We start from the raw sequence: 20,671 nt of genomic DNA, 5'->3' as shown, positions 1-20,671 counted from the left end.
TTTCTAAATGTATGTGTTTGTGAGAGAGACTCTGTGTGTGTGTGTGTGTGTGTGAGAGAGAGAGAGAGAGAGAGAGAGAGAGGAAACCAAACATGATTCGTGATCTGCACTCATATAAAGAATCACTACTACACATTCTTTATGATGAAACAATTTCATTGTAAAATAGCATGACCAACGGTTGACCAATTTTAACCGTTGGCCAAATAGCATGAATGTAAGCAAAATAGCTATTTGGGATGGAATATGCTTTATTGCCCACTAGGTGCTAATTAACTTATTTGTGGTATCGTCAGTCACCCCAAAACTTCCTGGTAATTGGAGGGATCATTTTTTTAAAATGTCAGGATGAAAACCACTTTTCATGGATTAACAGAGAGTAATCAATATGTACAGCAAAGTCCCTATTATAAGAGCTTCCAGTTCACTCCTGTAAAATCATAGTAATGATGCACTGTGGAAGGGATTACCAAGGGGAATTACAAGACAGTATAAGAATTAGGCAAATCATTCTTCTTATTCAGATCCACAGTCTTTGTCCCAGGTGAACCCATGTGGAAATATATTCTTGTTATGACCAGATGCAGTGGCATCATTAGGATTTCTGTCATGTGGAGCGGGAGGTCAGCATGTCTCCCCCATGATGGACTTCCTCCCATGCAGTGGGCGGGGCAACATCCAGGGTGGTGGGCGTGGCAATGTCTCAAACCTTTAGCATCAGGACCCACTTCTTAGAATGACAATCTGTCCAGGACCCACCAGAAGTGATGTCATGGCTGGAAGTGACATCATCAAGCAAATTAAAATAAATAATTATAAATAATTTAATTAAAATAAAACAAATAAATAAGGGGAAGCCAGCCCTGTTCCACCAAATGAATTTTCGCTGTAGCCTGCCTGCAATACCACCCCCCCCAATCAATAAGATTTTCAGCCCTACCCAGTGCCCAGTTCAATTTAAGTTCTTATGTTTAAACCAGTGGTTTTCAAGGCCATAACTTTTAATAGAATGGAGATATTTCACTCTGGTTTTTTTCATTGCATTCTGCTGTAAATTCTGCATCAAGTGGTATATGACATGATGGTAGTACTCCTAAAAAAAGTGATTTTAGTGCATGACCCCCCCCAGTGCGCATCATCCCACCTTGCTCATCACCCGGTGTGGCCCGCATCCCCCTAGCGACTCCACTGCCCTAATGTCTAGTAACATGAAGAATATTTTTGATATATCTCCAGTTTACCTGGAAGTCAGTGAGGCTTACTTTTGAGTAAACATGCATAGGATTGTGCTGTAGGTTTATATCTGTTAAGATGGTTAACATAAAGGGAATGTTGTGTGTTCCTTTCTCTTCTTATCCCTGCTCTTCCATTTAATTTTTTTGACTTTGTCTATTCTTGAGCATGAACATTTTAAAAGACGAAATGGTCCCACTTTGGCACCACATAACCCCGTTTCTTGGACTGCAGAAAGATGTTGTGTAATTGGAGTGGCCTGAAGTTATGTATTTTGTTGGTGTGGCGATAGATGCTGTTTTGTGGTTAGGCCAGTCTCCATGGCTTATGGAGATGCACGAAAAAGAAGTGTATCAGCTACCTTAATTATTGAAGGATGTGTGTCCACATCAAATGAATTTTGGGGTTTAGTGCAGGATACAGGTCCCAAGTATACAATGCATTTCTCTTCTAATATCTGCATATTGTACTCAGAGTCATAGATCTTGGTTTTCTGTGAGTAAAAACAATTGGGTCTAAAAAGAGAGATGTATAAGAGACTATAATGTATGTATAAGAGACTATAAAGGAACTTACTTCTGAGCAGACATGCATAGGATTGGGCTCTTAGCCAGACTGCAAAACTATTTGGGCAGCCCAAGTCCACTGGCTCAGCTTGCTTAAAAGTAGTTGTGAACATGCTTTACGGCACACTTGCGACACTCCGGAGCCAACGCAAGGGACATATGCCAACCCAACACCTTCTCAGGATTGCACTCTCAGTCTATTATATGTTTTACAAATTAATAACTTTGTTGATGTTTATATGTTTATGAAGTAAGTGCTAATGATTGCAGAAATCATTAGCAGTTATAAAGGAAAATTAGAAGACATATGATTTTTAGAATTTTTCAATGAAGAAGACAATTTCAAAAAGAAAATGCTACATCACTGAAATATGTTCACAAAATATGGAATCTGACTTTTTTAATTAAAAAAAGATTCAAAGATGATATAGAATATGGGTTTATAGAATTATAAACTGACACTGGATCAAGAGACTTTTTCCTCTACAGTACCAGAGAGTAGCCTCATCCTTTGGAATTGACTGACAGTTCCAGATAAACAAAAGGAAGCACTTTTTCATGCACTCATGTCCACAAATTTAAATAGTTTTTGATAGTTACTGCCATACAAGGATGGGATAATGGGAAATAGGCCTAACAATGATGACTAGCTTAGGGCTCAGTTGTATCCAACTTTCCTGCACTGATGCAGCTGCAGTGCAGCCCTGAGGTAATGTTCCTTCACCTTGAGGAGGCCTCCATCGCTGTCCTCCCACTGCAGGATACAGTGCATGCCCCATTAGTATGGCTGGATTAGCAGGAAAGTTGGATAGTTAATTAAATGGATCTTCCATGTTCAAAGCAAAAGGGATGGCTACCTCTGTCATTCCCTCCTGGTTAATTTTCCAAAGACCATGACTGAAGATAGACAATAGGTTAGGTGGTCTGATCCTGCAAGACAGTTCTTTTCTCTTATGTTAATTCTGTTTCCCAGCACCTTAGCAAAATAATATCAGATGAAAACTACCCGACATTCTCTAATTCTGTTTAACCATGGTTGTCAAAATGTCACAAAGCATAACCTGGGGGCAATTTGATATGCATATTCTGTTGGACCCTGTTATTGCAATGCATTCTGGGGTGAGGCTGCAAGAAGAAAGGAACCTCCATGTGACCCAGAAGTGAGTTTTTCAGTCCTAAAAATAGCTGTAGAGGCTTGGAAATAGCACTGTTTAGCCATGAAAAGATAGGAAACCTGATTTTGGCACACTTTTTTGTTTTTAAAACCATTTAAATTCAGCGAGTCAAATTCATGGATGCCGGATCTGCAGATACCAGGGTCTGACTGTATATCACCACTAAATATAATTGAACAAATCACCTTTCATGACTAGGGTACCAAATCTTGTAGAGGCAATTCTTCCATCCTTTTAAGAGTTATAAGGCAAGGAGAAATTCCATAGGAATGACCTCATTGTCATTGAAATGAATTTTTCCTTTCTAGCAACTCTTCAGTCTAAGAAGTTCTGACCAGGACAGAAACAGGCACTCTTAAAGTAATACTGTAGTGCTCACTCTTATCACCCAGTAATTTCAATCATTTAAATACTTTTATAGCATGGTCATGTCAGTGGTGGTCGGGCACCAAAAGTGGTTTAACTTTAAAACCAGAATAGGCAAGTGTGTAGGCATCCAGGCCAGCACTGTTTACCATAAAATCGGAGAACTGATGATGATGATGATGATGATGATGATGATAATAAATAAACTTTATTTATATCCCGCCCTTCTCCCCGAAGGGACCTAGGGCGGCTTACAACATATTAAAAACAGATTAAAAACATAATTTAACTGCAAATAAAACATATTAAAAACACATTAACAAATACCCATAAAAACCGTAGTCAGATAAAAAGAGCAAAACGCAGCAAATCATAGAGGAATCAGGCCTGTAAAAATACTAAAAGATATAGAAAAGATGTTTAAAAAGGCCATGAACTCAGAAGGCTTCTTTAAACAAAAAGGTCTTCAGGCGAGTCTCAAGAGAGGGAGCCATTCTCAAATCAAGGGGAAGGGAGTTCCATAATGTTGGTGCCACTACTGAGAAGGCCCTATTTCTTGCCGCCGTCCCACGTACCTCCTTAGGCGGCGGCACTTGTAAAAAGGCCTTCTCTGATGACCTAAGAGGACGAGCCGGATTGTACGGAAGTAGGCGATCTCTGAGATACCCTGGCCCAGAGCAGTATAGGGCTTTAAAGGTCAAAACCAGCACCTTGAATTGGGCCCGGAAACAAATGGGCAGCCAATGCAGCCCCCGGAGAAGCGGGCTGACAAAACTGATAAGATTTGCAGACGTATACCTTGGAGTGATGTATTGAGAGACTTGCAACCAGCACTGCAAGAGAAAGGTAACCTCTTAAGCGTGATGACCACCTATGCTCTGGCGGGGTGCTGTGCCTTTGAACAGCTGCATGACAATAGCACAACTGTGTGTAACCTTTCCTTCCGAGGAAAAGCTTTGCCTATAAAATCTCTCCTTTTGAACAGAAATTAAGGACACGATATACTGTTAAAGGCACTGCAGCCCTGTCAGAAAAAGGTGATCAGACTAGAAAACACTTTTTGGAGAACTTGCTCATTTGAACAAAATTGCAATGCCAAAATTTATAGCAACAAAGGGTTTCAGATAGTTAATATCTTTTGCTTCTACATTCAATTTTTAAAAAACCTTTAAATATAATGGTGTATGTATGCAAAGAGGAAAGGCATATTAGTTACAATTAATGGCACAGTCATGAGACTAATGCTAATCTGTGTAGTTCTTTAGGTCACTGGGGTCAATATGTTTATAAATACAGTCCTAAAAATATAACTAACAGCCCAATCCTCTGCGTATCTGCTCAGAAGTAAGTCCCATTACAGTCAATGGGGCTTACTCCCAGGAAAGTGTGAATAGGATTGGGCTGTTAGAGCCCGATCCTGTGGTTCGCGCTGCGGCTCCGCACCGCGGATCATAGTTGCAAACGTGCCATAAGGCATGTTTGCAGGGCTTACCGCCAGGCTCCCACCAGAGCTAGCTCAACACCAGCCAGCACTGGGCTAGCGCCCGGCAGGCACCTAATTTCCGCGGCTCAGTGGTCTCCCGGACCTCCGGACTGTGGAACAGGAGGTGGGGGTGTGGCCGGGGGCATGGGGGAGGCATTCCAGGGAGGGGGGAGGTGTGACTGGGGGCGTGGGGGAGGCGTGTTGAGGGCGGGGGAGAAGCAGATCCGTAGAGCTGAGCTCCACAGGATCCAAAGCGCTCAGGCAGGGCTGCTCACCCTACATGAGCGCCTTTACTTTAGCGGCGACCTTTTGGTCGCCGCTAAAGTGAGTAGCCCCATTGCGGGGCTGCTTCCCTTACCTGGGGGAAGGGGACAAAAGTCCCCTTCTCCCGAGAAGCCTCCCGCGGTAGCACGGGAGGAGCAGGTTCCGGCAGGAGCCTGCCATGGAGCCACTGGATCTGGATTGGGCTGCCCAACAGGTACACTGAACTGAATGCCAGATCTTTTGTATCAATTGCTGATTGTCTGGAGGCTACAGTAAACAGTTCATTTAGAATATTTGAAATGAAAATATTGTGTGGTTGGCATGGGACAAGATGCTGTCTCTGGCACTTCACAAGCATACTGTTCCTTAAATCTGCTCCACAAAGAAGAACACTCAATCAAAAGTCACCAATGGGAGGAAAAAATGGGTGATAATTAGATTTCATTTATGTAATTTGCTAAAACAACCAATTTGAAACAACAGTATGATACAATCAATGCCTCTGATAGTAACACTGATTTCAAATGCATTAATTCTCCTTCAAATTGGCTCTCATTTTCAGGGTTACTGAAAATGTGCCCCAGCGTAAAGAATACAACACTGGCAAAAAATATTGTCAACATTCATACTGACCACACAGTATTTCAAAGCTGTTTATGTACGTGGTCAGTCGTTTTTCTCTAAAATGGGAATGAAGAGGCCTGTCCACAGATAATCTTTTACACTTTATTTTTCCATCTTGCTGCTTCTTAGTCTCACAACTACTGACTTGGTTATAAAAATCATAACTGTGGAAGAAAAATCTTTGGGAAAGATTTTTTTTCTTTAGCGCTTCCTGTCTCTGGGAGAATTACAGTGGTAAACAGATACCATGCCAAATGCTGAGCCACACTGCCCTAATTCCAATAACAATAAATCTGCTTGTTTTTTGGTTGCGCCATGAGCTGTGCTTGCACATTTTGTTTTAACTGAGGCTTAGGCAGATGAGTTAGTGTGCTGTTTTCTTATTTTGTGTTATCATTAAAGTAGCTCAGTCTCAGCTTAGCAGGCTTCTGTTTACGACAACCCCAAGTAACCACACTGAATCAATGGGTTGCAGAGCCAGCTAAAGCAATGTTGGCATTTGGGGTTTTACTGTTGATCCGCATTTTCTGTGCCTGCCTGATGAAGTCATCTTGTAGAGCTGCTCTGCCTGGGAAAAACAAATACCATGCCAATAGCAATTGCTAACCTGGAGTTAAAAATAAGGCCATTATGATCAAACAAAGAGTATTTTGGCAACAGAGAAGTTTAAGCTAATACCTGAGATATGATAAAGTGTAGCATTTCAGGAAACATACGAGGACTTTCATTTCAGGAAATGAAAGGACCTGGCCTATCTGCAGTCTGTTACACAGCTACTATGATAGGTAAGTCCCAGAGCATAGTCTCAGGGATGGCCAACCCAGCAGCCCATGAAGTGCTTCTATCTAACCCTTGGCAGAACTACCAGATTTTAATCAAGGTGTCATTTACACTTTGACCACCACTCTTAAGAAAAAGACAATGGTTTTAAAAGGTGTATCAATAAGACAGTGAGTGACTGCCCAATCCTTTTGCTGGGCTCCTCCACTGGAACTAGTGTTCTAATGGCAGAATGCAATTTCCACCATTGAAAAAGGTGCTCCAGAAACAGGTGGAGCTATGCACTTCTGGACCACCTCTGAAGAGGCCGCAGAGACCCAGCACACCCCGGTGGACAGAGGAGCACCTGCTGACAATAGTGGGTCAGTGACTGGCAAAACAGGCAGATGGCAGTAGGCATGTTGGGAGGCAGGAAACAGTGGCACAGGACAGATGCCCCTGGTAAAGCACTTGCAGCTATCCTTAGTGCAAGGGGAAAAAACTGCTTCATTAAACCATTTGTGTAGAGATACCGTCTTTTTCATTTAACTACTTTACAAACTAATATTGTTATTTAAACTTTGCTTTTCGGAGAAGTGCTTTAAAATGAAAATAATTAACTGGCCAGGCACTTCTGAATGGAATGGCTTGATACAATAGATAAAAGAATATGAATGAACAGAGATATGAATATCACTTAAGTTCTGGAGGAGGGGCAGGCCTTCTATCTGATGTAAAATCCAGCATTTGATCAAAGACAGGAAGTAACTGGCATTAGTTTCTTCTCTTTGCAGAAACAGTAACCTCTCTGTAAGTTAACCTTTCCATCTTCTTTGTTCAGACATTAATATCATGCAAATATGCCTGAGTCATGCAATGCCTTCCACCCCTCAATAATATTTTCACAATGAGCATTACCCAGAAACAATAAAGCGACATGATCCTTTTGTTCTGCTGCTGTGTTCTTGAGGTGTAGAGCACCCAACAGCATTACATTCTTCCTGTGCTGTAATTAGTGTCTCCACCCATGCTTATAAGAATTGTATTATCTTGGTATTATAGAAACACACCAGTTGTAGTTAAAAGCTGTGCTGTGCTTCTCCACTAAGATATGATTTTATTTGAAATAACCAACTAACCCCTAAAAGTATGGGGCTTTCTGCCAATGAAGCTATTCTTCTATATTGTAAAAAATGTTTACAGGAGTTATTTATTAGATTTAGGGCACAATCCTAACTTGTGCAGGAAACAGACAGGCCAGTGGAACTGCACTGCATACAATGCAAGTTTGGGGCCAAAAGCAGCGCAGCCCGAGGCAAGGGGAAACCTTTCCCCTTATCCCATGTCACGCTGCAGTGGCCCCAGTGGGTCTACACAGTTCTGTTTCACCTATGAGGTGATGCAAATCTAAGCAGCCGGGAGCTGTGCCATGCTGCCCGGGAATGGGACTAGGATCCAGCATAAGTGCTGGATCCTGGCCCTGCCCCTGGGAATCCCTGGGAACGCCCGTCCCCTGCCCTCTCGCCACACCAAAACACCTCCCTCTCAGCTCCTCCCCGCTCTCCCCCCCTCCCTACCCCCCCCCGAACCCTGCCTCAGCTGAGCTTGACCAATGCAACTCTTTTTAATGTGACTGGTTGTTGTAAACAATCTTGAGTTTGATTTCATGATTAAGGGGTAAAAGGAAGACTGAATTAATCAAACTGTTAGAGTTGAAAGGTACATTAAAGGTCACCTAGTCCACCCTTTGCTCAGTGCAAGCAGCTGTCACAGCATTGATAGCAACACAAAGAAACCTTGGGTTAGGTCCAGCCTAAGGCAATCCCATGTCCAGTGCAGTGCCAAATACTACCACTTGCCACCAGCGTATGTTTATACCTCCTCTGCTACAGCTGCTTCTTTTAAACAAGTTACATGGGGATGGAAGAACCCCTCCACTCCCAACATCCCCCCCCCAATCTGGCCAATGTGGTGGGAGGGGGGAAGCAGCAGCAGCCCAGTGGTGATAGCAGTGGCAATCTCCTCATCCCTGCTGCTGTGATCCTTGGCAGTAGTGTTGGAGTAGTATGAGGTAAATCACACCCCCATCCTCCTTTCTTGCACTCTTCAAGGAGAATGTACTAGAAGACCATATGGCAGCAACCAGGTGGAGCAGCCAGGCAGTCTGCAGGATGTAGTGAGTGGGCATAAGTTGTGGGGCATCTCACACCTCTGTTCCTTATACCCTAGTCCAGGAGTGTCAAACAGAAGACCCATGGGCTGGAGCGCTTTATCTGGTCCGTGTTATGATTGACAGCTGCCCTTTCAGCAGCACTGCTTCTGATGAGGTGTTAGTTTACAGAGCAACTCTGTTACTGAGCTGCAAAGTGATGCTGTGGCAGGTGCTGCTGCTGAAAGGGAAGCCTGTGTGATAGTTGGATCTCCCATTGTGGTAATTGGGCTCTCTCATAACTTGAAAATATTGTCAAGATTTGCACATTTTCTCTTCTGTCATTTGCATCTAATTACTGTAGTTTCTTGTGAGAACAAAGTGCTTATTTCTGGCCATCATCTGGTCATCATTAATGACATCACTTCCTGCTTAATGGTGTCACTTCTGGCCCTCAGCAGGAGCTATGGATGCTGTTTAGTCCATTGTATGAAATGAGTTTGACACTCCTGCCCTAGTCTGTTGGTTGAAGCAACTGCCTCAGCCAGCCTTGTGGATGGACAATAAAGGCATGGAACAAGAGAAACAGATCAAAACAAAGAAGGTTCTAAAACTTTACTCTGTTGTGCTTTCCTACATGAATCTAAACCCGGGTCAGTGTTTGATGACGGAGCACTTTCTTTCACCAAAGGCCATAGCTAGGAAGATAAAATGAAGAGAAATGGAAGAGAGACCCTTAAGTCTCCTTTTTCAGCATAGTAGAAAACCTAAAAGAAAAAGTGACAGTAGTTTGTAGTTGCAACTACGTGGATGAACACAGTCCACATAAGGCACTCTGGTTGGCGCTCTGCTTCCTGGCATAGTTAAAACATGTGAATCGATACAGGGTCAAAACAAGAAAAGGCCAGTGTCCTGCTTAGAAAAGAGACTTGCTTCACCCCTGAAGCCTGCAGGCCAAAGGACTGCCAGTTTTCTGGGCTTGACTGGAAGTTTCACGGTTTTAGTCTTCTTCTCAGTGTCTCTAGGGAGAGGAGCGTAATCTTATGCTGAGGGGTCAAGAATCAAGAGGGAAGGCTATTTTTTTTTTTTTTTTTTTGCTGACTTGAGAGCTTTTGACATTTATTCTGCCCAGGGGCAGCCCATCCATGAAGATGGCTGAGGTGGTTGCTGCAACTGACAGGAGTAAGTGGCAAACCGATGATGTTATGCATCATGCATCCATCCACCACCTCCCCTGGCTTATCAGCTGTCCAACTGCTCTCTGCAGTCACTGCCCCACATTCTTAGTATGTGTTCTCCTGGCTGAGGATCACATAGCAGAGCTGGAAGAGGAGGTAGTCACCACTACTGTCTCCACCACCTCACTGTCTTCCCCCAGCTGTCCAGATACCATCTTCTATTCCACTCAGACATCACTTGGTTCTGCCCTACCCTGCTGTGAAGGGGCAGTCACAGAGGCCTCTTTAAGGAAATATTTGTTCCCTTACCTCAGGGCTGCATTGCAGCTGTGTCAGTGCTGGAAAATTGAATAGGATTGGGTCCTGAGAGTCAAGACTATTTTAAGTCAATTTCCAATTTACCCATGTTTATTTTGTGATGTTTGATGTTTTAGTTGTGCTACCTTTAATTCTTATCTAAGATTTACTGCGACCTGCATGTTTGATAAAGTAGCAGTATAAAAAAATTCATAACTAAAATGCTCCTTAAATGATGAGAGTAACCTCCCTATAGATGTTACTCTGCCTACGATTTGCGAGTGGCCAGAGAGAGAAAAATAGCAGTTTGGGGCCTTTTTGAGTTGCTCAGGAGAGATGATGTCACCCAGTTGATAATTTTGAGAAATGAAACTGTTCCAGTGAGGAAATGAAAATGTACCCAAAATTCACTCAAAGGAGAAAGTAACTGAATTAACAAGCTTTCTTTACATACATGTTAATTATGTAAAAGTCATCCTATTTCTACATAGAGAACTCTTTTGGTCACAGAATAATTGTGAAGTAAAGCAAGCAAAACTGCTGTGGTAGATCAATTTCCCATGGATTATTGATTGCTTAACTCACTTATTATCTAATAATGGCAAACTCAAAGGAGATAAGGCCATCACGTTGATGATACTTTTCAGAAGTGAATGTGTCGTGGCATCTGTCTAGATTACAATTTTCAGAGGCATGAAAAGAGTCTCTTTCTCCCCTCCATCTACTGCTTTAAAAAAATGTCTGTATAAGCCATTCTATGAGTGAGAATAAATCTGGTTATTGCTTGCTTCACTAATATACAGTATTTTAATGTGTTCAGAAAGAAATAGGAGTAGGTTTTCTGTAGGGTGGGGAAAGGTCTTAGAAAATGACTATAGCTAATCTATGTTATCAGTAACAACTGATTTAGCAAGAATTTATCTTCAGTAACATTTACAGTTCAACCTTAATTAGCAATCCCTAATTAATTGTTTTTTTTTTCCTTTAAAAAGATTCTATTTCCGAAATATTTTTAATGAACATCTAAGCACCTATAAAACTGAATATGCAAAGCCCAGGAATTACACAATTGGCAAGGGCTTTGTACTGCTTAGCTCAGCTAAAGAACTGGTGGGTGTACAGCTGGAGACACATAGACGTGCGGATGGCAGATGTGGTGATTGCCAGTGTACTGCTGCAGGGAACAGAAATTACAGGGAAGGGTGGAAACCTGCAGCAATGTTGCAGACTAGCTAGTCATGATGTTTGAGGCGGAGTCAGATGGGGCACAGATCATTAAGAGTTTTTTTTCTTCTCCAGAAAATGTGGACTTTATGGTGGCCTCACTTAAGAAGAGGGTGAGGTTTGGCCCTTTATGTGTGAATTAAGACTGAACATTCTGGGTTGGGTCATAGCTGACAATGTACTGTCTGGGCACTGGATCCCAAATTTCCCTAATGCATCTAATCCTTTGGCTCAAGTTGGGAAAAAGAAATGGATATTCTTTCTCCCCTCTCTTTGCCCATACATAAGCCCTGCAACTTTGTGGGTGTTCCTGACTACAGTACAGTATACAAAAGGGTGCAACGTTATATCATTGTCCATTTCCTCATTCTTCTTCAAGTTGCTGTTCTTTTGTATTATTAATAGGTTGCCAGGGAAGTTATATCACAGTGGGGGTAATAGGTGTCTTCTAAGGTGCCAAGAAAAAATTTCACCTCTCATTCTACTACTAGATACCTCTGAATTTTCAAAATGTTGCAGGGGAACTTGTGTTTGAATGAGATGTTATGGATAAAGTGTAACTGCCACCAAAACCCATATTTTTTCCTCCTCCTCCTCTTCTCTCCTGGAAACACCAAGCAATGCTGTATAAAACCCAATGTCATCATGTTCTGAGCTTCCTCATTCCCCACAAGCAGCTGCCAATGAAGGGGTGGGGCCGGGATGGGGAAATTCAGAGCACATGATATCAAAACACACATTTTCTGTTACATATCAGAGGAAGCACAGATGCAAGGGTGCTGTTTTCAATGGCAGCCCAGCTGCACATCTTCTGCAATGTGCGAGTTCCTTCCAGCCTTAGGCTTTTTCTTTTCTATTACCTTAAAGAAAAGAAAGCAAGAGTTTACTAATTAAGCCTTGAAAAGGAGCAAAGCACTTGAGAACTGCAACAAAGTCCAGGTGTATTTATCCTTCTCCCAGAGAAGCACACTTGAGTCCTGTTTCTTGAGTATGCATTTAAAAAGTAACTCTTTCAGCTCAGTTCTAAACATGCCTATTGGGAACTCCCATTGGGTTCAGTGGCGCTTATTACTGATCTTCAGACTTCTTTATATAAAATGTAAGTGGAAATATGTTACATAGACATAAAGGAAAATTCTTTTGATTTTAATGGCCTTGGTGCTTTTGGCTGTTAGCCATACACATATTCGAGAATCTTTATGGACAATTTTTTTAAAAAAAATTCCATTTATTTTGATACCTGTACTTTGTCTATGCAGAGTCTGATATTCATTATTTGCTAAGGCTGCAACGGATTTCATGCATGCCACTTAAAGCACTTTTGGGCCTTTATCCATTGCTGATGTACATGTGTGAACGGCTAAGGCAACTTTAGATGGGGAGTCACTGCCCTGATTGTCTTCTCATACACTCTGTGCAAGTGGAAAGAAAATCAGAGAGGAGGTTGAAGTGGTTGGGTGAGCAGTGGGCTGGAAAGAGGTGGTAGGCAAACATGTGATGCCAGTTCTCTGCTTCCTCTAACCTGCCACTAAAAATGTCCAGATAGCCCCATGGCCGGGCCCACCCTTGGCCCGCGAGATTCCAGGATCATCTCCAGAACCACCCCAGTAAGCTTTGGGAGGGAGATTGTTGGGCAGCAGGGTAGGCAGTACACCAACTATATCATATGTTGCTCTCTAAGCCTTAGATACAGGTTCTCAAAACTTGATGATCCCTGGGCAGAACACCTAACTAAGGGATGGTCATGATAGGCTACCATAGTCCTTATCTCCTTGCAATCTTGGCTGCTGCGTAACCTTGAAACCTGATGGAGAGACTAATCCCCCCTCCCCCAGAGTGTCGACCAGGTCTTTCTAGTGCAGGCCAGGCTGGCACACTTGTCCAAGATTAAGTCCTGGATGATAGTTTTATCTTTGACTGACCTGGCATTACAAACCAGGTCAGAATGAAGGGACTGCTGCTGGAACACCAAGATCCCAGAGGAAGAAATAACTTGCCCTCTTTCCTTGTAGGTTTCAGCCTTCCTGTGTCCTTTGTGTCACCTATAAGCATGTGCATTCTTTCTGAAGTTCATTTTCAGTCCTTCACCCACCTGTTTTTACATAGTGTTGCATACACTGGGATTAGTGTGTGTGTTTATCTTTTAATTTAAATTATCTTCCATGTAAAATGTCTTTGTGGAATGCATGAAGGGAGATTATGAAAGCAATGGTAGTGGGATTACACACTCACATTAGCACCAACCATATCAAGGGATTGTATCCAAATCAACTTGCAGGACCAGTCTGAGCTGCATCTGGCATAGGCAAGAGAGGGAGGGACTTTTTCTGCACCAGCCAGAAGGAATGTGGTGACATTTAAGATGGGAGATGTGTAACTTGCAAATAGTAGTAATGCACCGGAGAGGAGAATATTCCTGAATTATGATCAAGGTGCTTGAAAAGGCATTTGTGAGTTTGACTGGTAATCTTCTGCATATATACTTGGAAGAAGGTTCATTGAATACACTGGGGCTTCCTTCTGAGTAAACGTATACAGGCTAAAGCTATGCATGTCTTAAACATGAATAACTGAAGTACATGAGAATTTGCTTTTATCTTGAAAAGTTCTCCAGTAACTAATAGCTTCAGATACAGCCAGATGGTCTTCCAATTCTGTATTTTAAAATACTGCCATTGAATCCTTACAAGGTGTCTCACTACATGAAGCTTTTCTTGTCTGCATAACATTTGTGCACAATAGGGGTCTGCATGAGACTTATATTTTTCATTTTTGTTTTATGCTTTTAAAAAAATTAAAGGTGTACGAGTGCTAGTTTGACATGCCTCTTGTGGGGGGGGGGGGGACACCTGCTGATAAATTGGTTGCTAAGCCAATTACCAAAACAATTCATCATTAAAAATCAGTCAATCAATAAATAGTTGGTAACACACCATAACCTATCAATTATTAATGGTTGTACATAAGCACAAAAGTAATTACCCATTCCTGCTTCAGAGAGGACTCCCTGTGTAACAGGGGAATGAAGTTAGAAAACTGTGTTGCACAACTAATGATTGTTGTAAGAATAAGAAAATTAACAGCCCAATCCAATGTAAATCCCCATGCAATGAAGCAGCAGTGCTGATGTGGGCTACCCTGCATCCTATGGGGAATTTTTGACCGCTGGAGTCTCATCAGGATAAGGGGACACATGTCCCTTTGCCCCGGGGTAAGCCCAAGCAGCCACAATGGGTCAACTTGGACCTGTGCCAGCATTATTGCTGACGCAAGTTTGTATTGATCCATGCAGGTGAATCAGGCCCAGGAAGGGCCTTGGGATTTGGCTTGGGCTAACACTGGTGATCCCTCCTCCCATATAACCACCTGATATAACCACCCCGCCCCATCTTTTCACATTATGCCCTCCCCCACCTCATTCAGCCCCCTTCTCACCCTGCCCCTGTGCTTGACTTACCTGCTCTGGTGGGCCTCTGTTGCTACACTGGTACAGCTGGAGGGCTCCAAGGTTCCTGCCAGTGCACCTGAGCCTTGTGCTGCTGCAAAGCACTTTATGGTGCTTTTGCAGCAGCACGTCCCAGCAGAATGCACATTCTGCCATTGCAGGCCCATGATAGAATTGGGCCATGAAGCTCATAAAGCATTTTGGGGAAGCCTAGTAAACAATCATGTTAAGTTCTGCTTCTTTGGATGGAACTTATGGGCCTGTAACTGTGCCCTGAATTATGACCTTTGACCTGAAAGTACTATATAAATTATACATATCCCATGAAACAATGAGATGTTCCAGACTAATAGGTAGCCGATTAAGCACACTGATAGAGAAACATATTCAGTTTGCTTCAGGCATCATGGCAAAGGAAGTTTTTGTAAATTGGCCTTAAATATCCAAATGGAACAAAGAGTAAATTATTTCTGCAATTTCAGTGGCAATGGTGAAGTGTATTCCTCCAACCACAGCTGCTAATGCAATCTAGATTTTGCTTAGGCTCTGTATAACCTCTCAGTGGATTCAAAGACCACACCTGAATTCTAGGCTTGAAGAAACAACTTTGAACTATAGTCAATCGGTCCTAGCTCAGGGTTATAGCACATACACATATGCTACATTCAGAAAGCCTCTGACTGAATCCCTGGCATAATCCTATTAAAAAGATCTCAGGAAGCAGAGCTGTTGAAGATGTCTCCCAATCAAGACTCCATAGTATAGGAATTGATGGTTCAGTGGTCTGAACCTGCATAGCACCTTCATATGTTCTCTTAAGGAAAAATAGGTACAAGCTATTCTGGGACAATGGAGTGAAATGTAGTCACACTTGCTGATATATCCTTTGCTGATGACCAAAAATACTGTGATTTTTGCAGGTCTATGTAAATTTTGAACTAAATGTTCCATCATTTCCCCTTTCTAACAAATCGAAGAATGCTGCAGCAACAGTCTGGTTGCCAAGTTGTCCAAATACAGTATTCATTGTAGTGAAATATAAATTCACTGCAATACAATATACAAAAATGAGTTGCAGGGTTTATCTTACCAAGCACATATCCTCACTGGTGTAGCTAGAGGGGGGGTGGCGCACGAAGTTTTGCAGGGAGCCCCCCTGCAGTGGGCAAGCGGCTCCTCCCCCCCTTGGGAGCCATTCACCTCCTTTTAGCCTCACTACAGTATGCAAGCAGCTCCTCCTCCCCTCCTCTCTGGAGCTATGTGGGGGGGGGGCGGAGGCAAATGGCTCCCAAGGGGAGGAGAAGGAGCTGCTTGCACACTGCAGGGAGGCTCCCTGCAAAACTTAGTGCGCCACCTCTCTAGCTACGCCAGTGCATATCCTGCAGAGGCACTGGTGTTATTTCTATTTTCTATTCTATTTTTCTATTTCTATTTTCTATTCAAATGGCAAACAGGCGCCATCTGAGTCTTGAAATCAGTAGTTTTACATGTATATTTACATCTAAACTTTTTTTTATTTTTTTAATCTAAATATTTATTTACAAAATGGAGCTTTTTTTCATCTACCATTTTGCCAGTAATGGATACCTGACTCTCCAGAACAAACCACTGTGAAAAATTCAGAGCAAGCATGGTAGCGAAAGTGAGACATCTGTTCTTCAGTAGCTTCCTTTTGCAAGAATCTTTGGGTTTACATAAAAATCATGGGGGTCAATATTTCTGTACACACATTTTTGATGTTTCTCTAACTGGAAATATGAGTAATAGCTAGGCTAATCAGAACTGCTGTTAACTGCAAAACAATGAATTACATTAGCATACTGAATCAAGGAAAGGAGGTGAAACTTTAAATATTTCTATTAAATTATCAGCAATAGTAAATTCTCTTGTTTACTTTTAAGGCTCAAGCATGTTTACTTCCCACTAAAAATATGAGCTTACTTTGATCACTTTGGCTTTTCATGCCTATGCAGCTTGCCTAACTGGGCAGATTGAACCTGAAATGGCCAGACTATTATAGGAATCACCACCTAAGGATTTATAGATGTGAGGGACTGTAAAAATGACCATCTTTAATTCCTAGACCCACATTCAGAAGCTAGTTTAGAAAAAAATTCCAGTGAAATCAGTGAACCTGCTGCATTATCGTTCTGGAGTTAACCTATAACCTATTATAACCTATTGTAATTCTTAAAAGGAAGCACTCACTGTGTCAGCAATATCCTATCTTAAGTATTAGGGATGTTGAGGACTCTGTCATATTGCAATTCCTATTAGCCACCACTGACCCTAACATCATTTTCCAGATAGCTACATTCATTTCACAAATTGTGGTGTCCAACTTGAAGCATGCCCCTATTTCTTGAAGTCCTTGGTTTGTAGGTGTCAATTGTAGCTTGGTATGTTATTAGCAAACGAATCTCTAGTCAGCTCCTTTAAGTTTTTATGTATGAAAGTGTTCAAAGTTTTTGTAACTGTATGCCAATAAAGGTACTGAAACTGAAAGTATTAGGGATGTGCATTCATTTTTAGACTGAACTGAACCCAAACTGAATAAGACCCTTTGCATTTGGAATCCTTTGGCCCAAAATGAATGAGGGCCCAATCCTGTCCAACATTCCAGTGCCAATGCAGCTCTGAGGTAAGGAAACAAATGCTCCTTTACATTGAGGAGACCTCCACGAGTGTCAGCCGGATGCGGTGTGCACCCTATTAGCATAGCTGCATTAATACTGGAAAATTGGATAGTACTGGGTACTGAGGGCCCAATCCAGAACAGTGTACGGCGGCTCACTGCCAGCGCGCACTGTTGCAAACGTGCCATAAGGCACGTGTCTGCACATTACCACTAACCCAGCGTGAGCCCACGCTGGGACAGTGCTGGTCAGAGGCCAGCAGTCTGCGGCCCGGCACTCCATACAAAGTGCCAGGCACAGAGTGGTAAGTTGAGGCGGGAAGAAGCGTTCCAGGGTGGATGGAGGGCGGGGGAAAGCGTGGCAGGGGCGGAAGCAGGGGAGGAGGGGGTGGGTCCAGTGGAGCAGGTCTGCTGGATCCGGAGCCATCACCCAACATGCAGCGTCTTGACGCTGCGTCCACTAAATAGCTGGCACAGAGTCAAGTAGCCCCATTGCAGGGATGCTTACTTTACTCAGGGGAAGACAACGAATGTCCCCTTCCTCTGAGGAGGTACTGGGAGCTGTCAGCAGCCACCTGGCACAATCAGGATGCCGCTGCAGCCTTTCACGTTGGGCAGTTCAGGATTGGGCTGTGAGTCAGTGAATAAATGGAAGAATGGTTACAAATGATAGTCCATTTTTGGGACCCCCATTTGTATGCATTCACATAGGGACTGCAACTTGAAAACAAAAATACTTTTAAATGTCTTTGCCACACTCTGTGGTAAAAACTATGTATGTATGTTACAGCCCAATCCTATGCAGGTCTATGCAGAAGTAAGTCCCACTGTGTTCATTGGAGTCTACTCCCAGGAAAGTATGTATAGGATTATAGCCTCAGCCATATGCCCTGTGATATGTAATTTTTTTAACAGACAGTAGTAGTAATTACTTAGTAGTAAAATCTACTAAGTAAATAAATATAAATAAAAGAATTGTTTATTTTTTTAAAAATGAATGGTATTAGAACAATATATTGGGAACTTTACTAGACAAAAAACAAGAGATCTAGAAATATCTAGATGTTGCAATCCACCAGTAGGTTCTCAAGTTAGATGTGCGCATGATTGTTAGATAGCAGACTGGAGAAATCAGTTACCTCCACATGGTTCCAGTTGAAAATGTTCCCCTGTATAATATGGTCCTGCTATGTGCAAGGACCAAAGGCCTATGCCTATGGTGCCATATATGGCTGGGACCTTACTGAGAAATGTTCAATGAAGAGTCAGTCTTCATTGTTAGATTGCAGCACTGATGTGTGGCCAATTGCTTATCCAAGTTTTCACTGTGGTCGTTGTCAAATCCAGAATCCATATAGGGGGAGGGAGATATGCCATATATGATGTGTCTTTTTTTATCCCTTTTCTATTTTTTAGTTATGTTCCCATTTTTATGATTTTTAATTTTTAAAAATCACATTTCAAAAACTTTTCACAGCCCACCAAAAATTGGCTCATGAAGCATTGGTGAGTTGAGACCCACAGTTTGGGAAATGGCGCCTGAAGGCAGTCACATATAAGAATAAATGTCCTGTTCTGTTTCAGGGAAGAGCTTCACTCTGACCATCACAGTCTTCACAAATCCTCCACAAGTAGCCACATACCACAGAGCCATCAAAATAACAGTGGATGGACCCCGAGAGCCACGAAGTAAGTAATGCTATGTCTTAATCCCCAAGTCACCAAAATGATGGGAAATGTTATGCTCTATTCAGTCTGGAAAAACTCTGTATTTAATGCTTATGTGAAACCACATGCTGCTTAATCTGTATAGAAGTTTTGTGTTTGTTTTTTTGTTTGTTTGAGAAAAGACATTTTAAAGAAGTTTGTAAACCAGGCTTGCACTGATTGGCCTGTAGACAATCTTTCTAGAAGAGTGTTTTTAGATGGGAGCAATCTATTCATTAGAGCAAAATAGATGAAATGCCTTCCACATGAAGAGAATGGACAGTATAGTATGTGCAAAAGTTGACAAAGGAAGAGGTATAAAAAGGACGCCATGCATATTATTTAGCATTTCCTGCTAGCCTTAGCTTTCAGCTATTCATAGGAATTTTAATTTTAGAAACAAAATAGCCCTGTTCAGTTTTTTTTCCAAAGTTGGCAGATAGAACAGAAGTGAAAGCTGGGACGGAGGGGGGTGGTCAGAAAGATGACAACCAGTTGCTGTTGTATGCAGTTTATTGTCTCATGCCACTTTCCAACTTAAGAAAACAGTAATTGTTGGAGGCAGCACTTCAAGCAGACAGATGGAATTTATTCCACCGAGGCACAGATTTTTCAGTCATGCTTGCCAATGTTTTTTCTAATTTCACTATTAAGAATGAGTAAATAATAAATGATATCTCCAGGGATAAATCCAGAAAATTCACATATGCACAATGTTTGGAGGGGAGTGGATTGGAGTGGAGGGGGAAACCCCAAAGCCACCCCATGAATGACTTTATGTAATATGTTCCCTTATTACCCAAGGCAATAATTAACCTCAGTGTAGAATGCTCATATTTGTCTTGAAACATCCTCTTGTAAGTTAAGGTTTGTGGTTTTCTTCTCTCATTCCCCCCCCCTCACATTTGGCAGAGGCTGTAGCTGCAGTTTAAGAGAAGTCAAAATGGCAGAGCAAAGAAACTAACACCCATGGGAGGGAGATCATTGCAAGTTCAGGTTCTTGAGTTCCAAATCAATTCTTAAAAATTGCACTGAGATAAAAATCTCAGTATGAGATCTTGGAGTCCCCACATTAATGGGGCTCTACATCAATTTTTAGTGAAACTTTAAAAAAACTCACAGCAAACACTCCCCCATAAGTCGATCCCACAGAGAAGTCGAGGGCAGTTTTTGAGCCAACAATCATGGAATTTTCTATGACCCTCGGATAAGTCGGGGGTTAGACTTAGGGGGATGTCTGACTATAGTTTTGTCTGATTTTACTCGCGGCCAGATCCTGAAAAATAACCCACCACTAATTGTTGCCTAAGAACTGTAGTCTCTAATTTATTAAAAACATAGTAAAAGATCATAAGATACATTTTTATTCTTTTTAAATTCTGGTCTTCATCACCTTTTTGTAAGCACTATCAGAGTAAGGGCACTGTAAACAACATACCAGTAAAACAGTGGTTCCCAACCTGGTATTCATGTACTCCCAGGGACAGTCAACAGGACCTTTAGGGGTACTTGAAAAAGAATGGAATAATGGTAGAAAAAGGCAGGTCATGCTCCAGAATGCCTTGC

The 20,671-nt window shown here is 42.1% G+C and overlaps 1 protein-coding gene across 3 annotated transcripts in view; it reads left to right on the top strand.

Moving 5' to 3' along the window:
* Window positions 1-20,671, top strand: part of RUNX1 (RUNX family transcription factor 1) — a 227,616-nt gene that overhangs the window by 139,643 nt on the left and 67,302 nt on the right. For all 3 annotated transcript variants that reach the window (XM_066619865.1, XM_066619866.1, XM_066619867.1), the window contains one exon: window positions 18,983-19,087. In XM_066619865.1, coding sequence (XP_066475962.1) covers window positions 18,983-19,087 — 105 coding nt within the window. The remainder of the gene's footprint in view (window positions 1-18,982; window positions 19,088-20,671) is intronic.

Source organism: Tiliqua scincoides, chromosome 3, assembly GCF_035046505.1.
Source record: "Tiliqua scincoides isolate rTilSci1 chromosome 3, rTilSci1.hap2, whole genome shotgun sequence".
In the NCBI taxonomy this organism is placed as follows: Eukaryota; Metazoa; Chordata; class Lepidosauria; order Squamata; family Scincidae; genus Tiliqua; species Tiliqua scincoides.
This window is presented reverse-complemented; position numbering and strand designations above follow the sequence as displayed.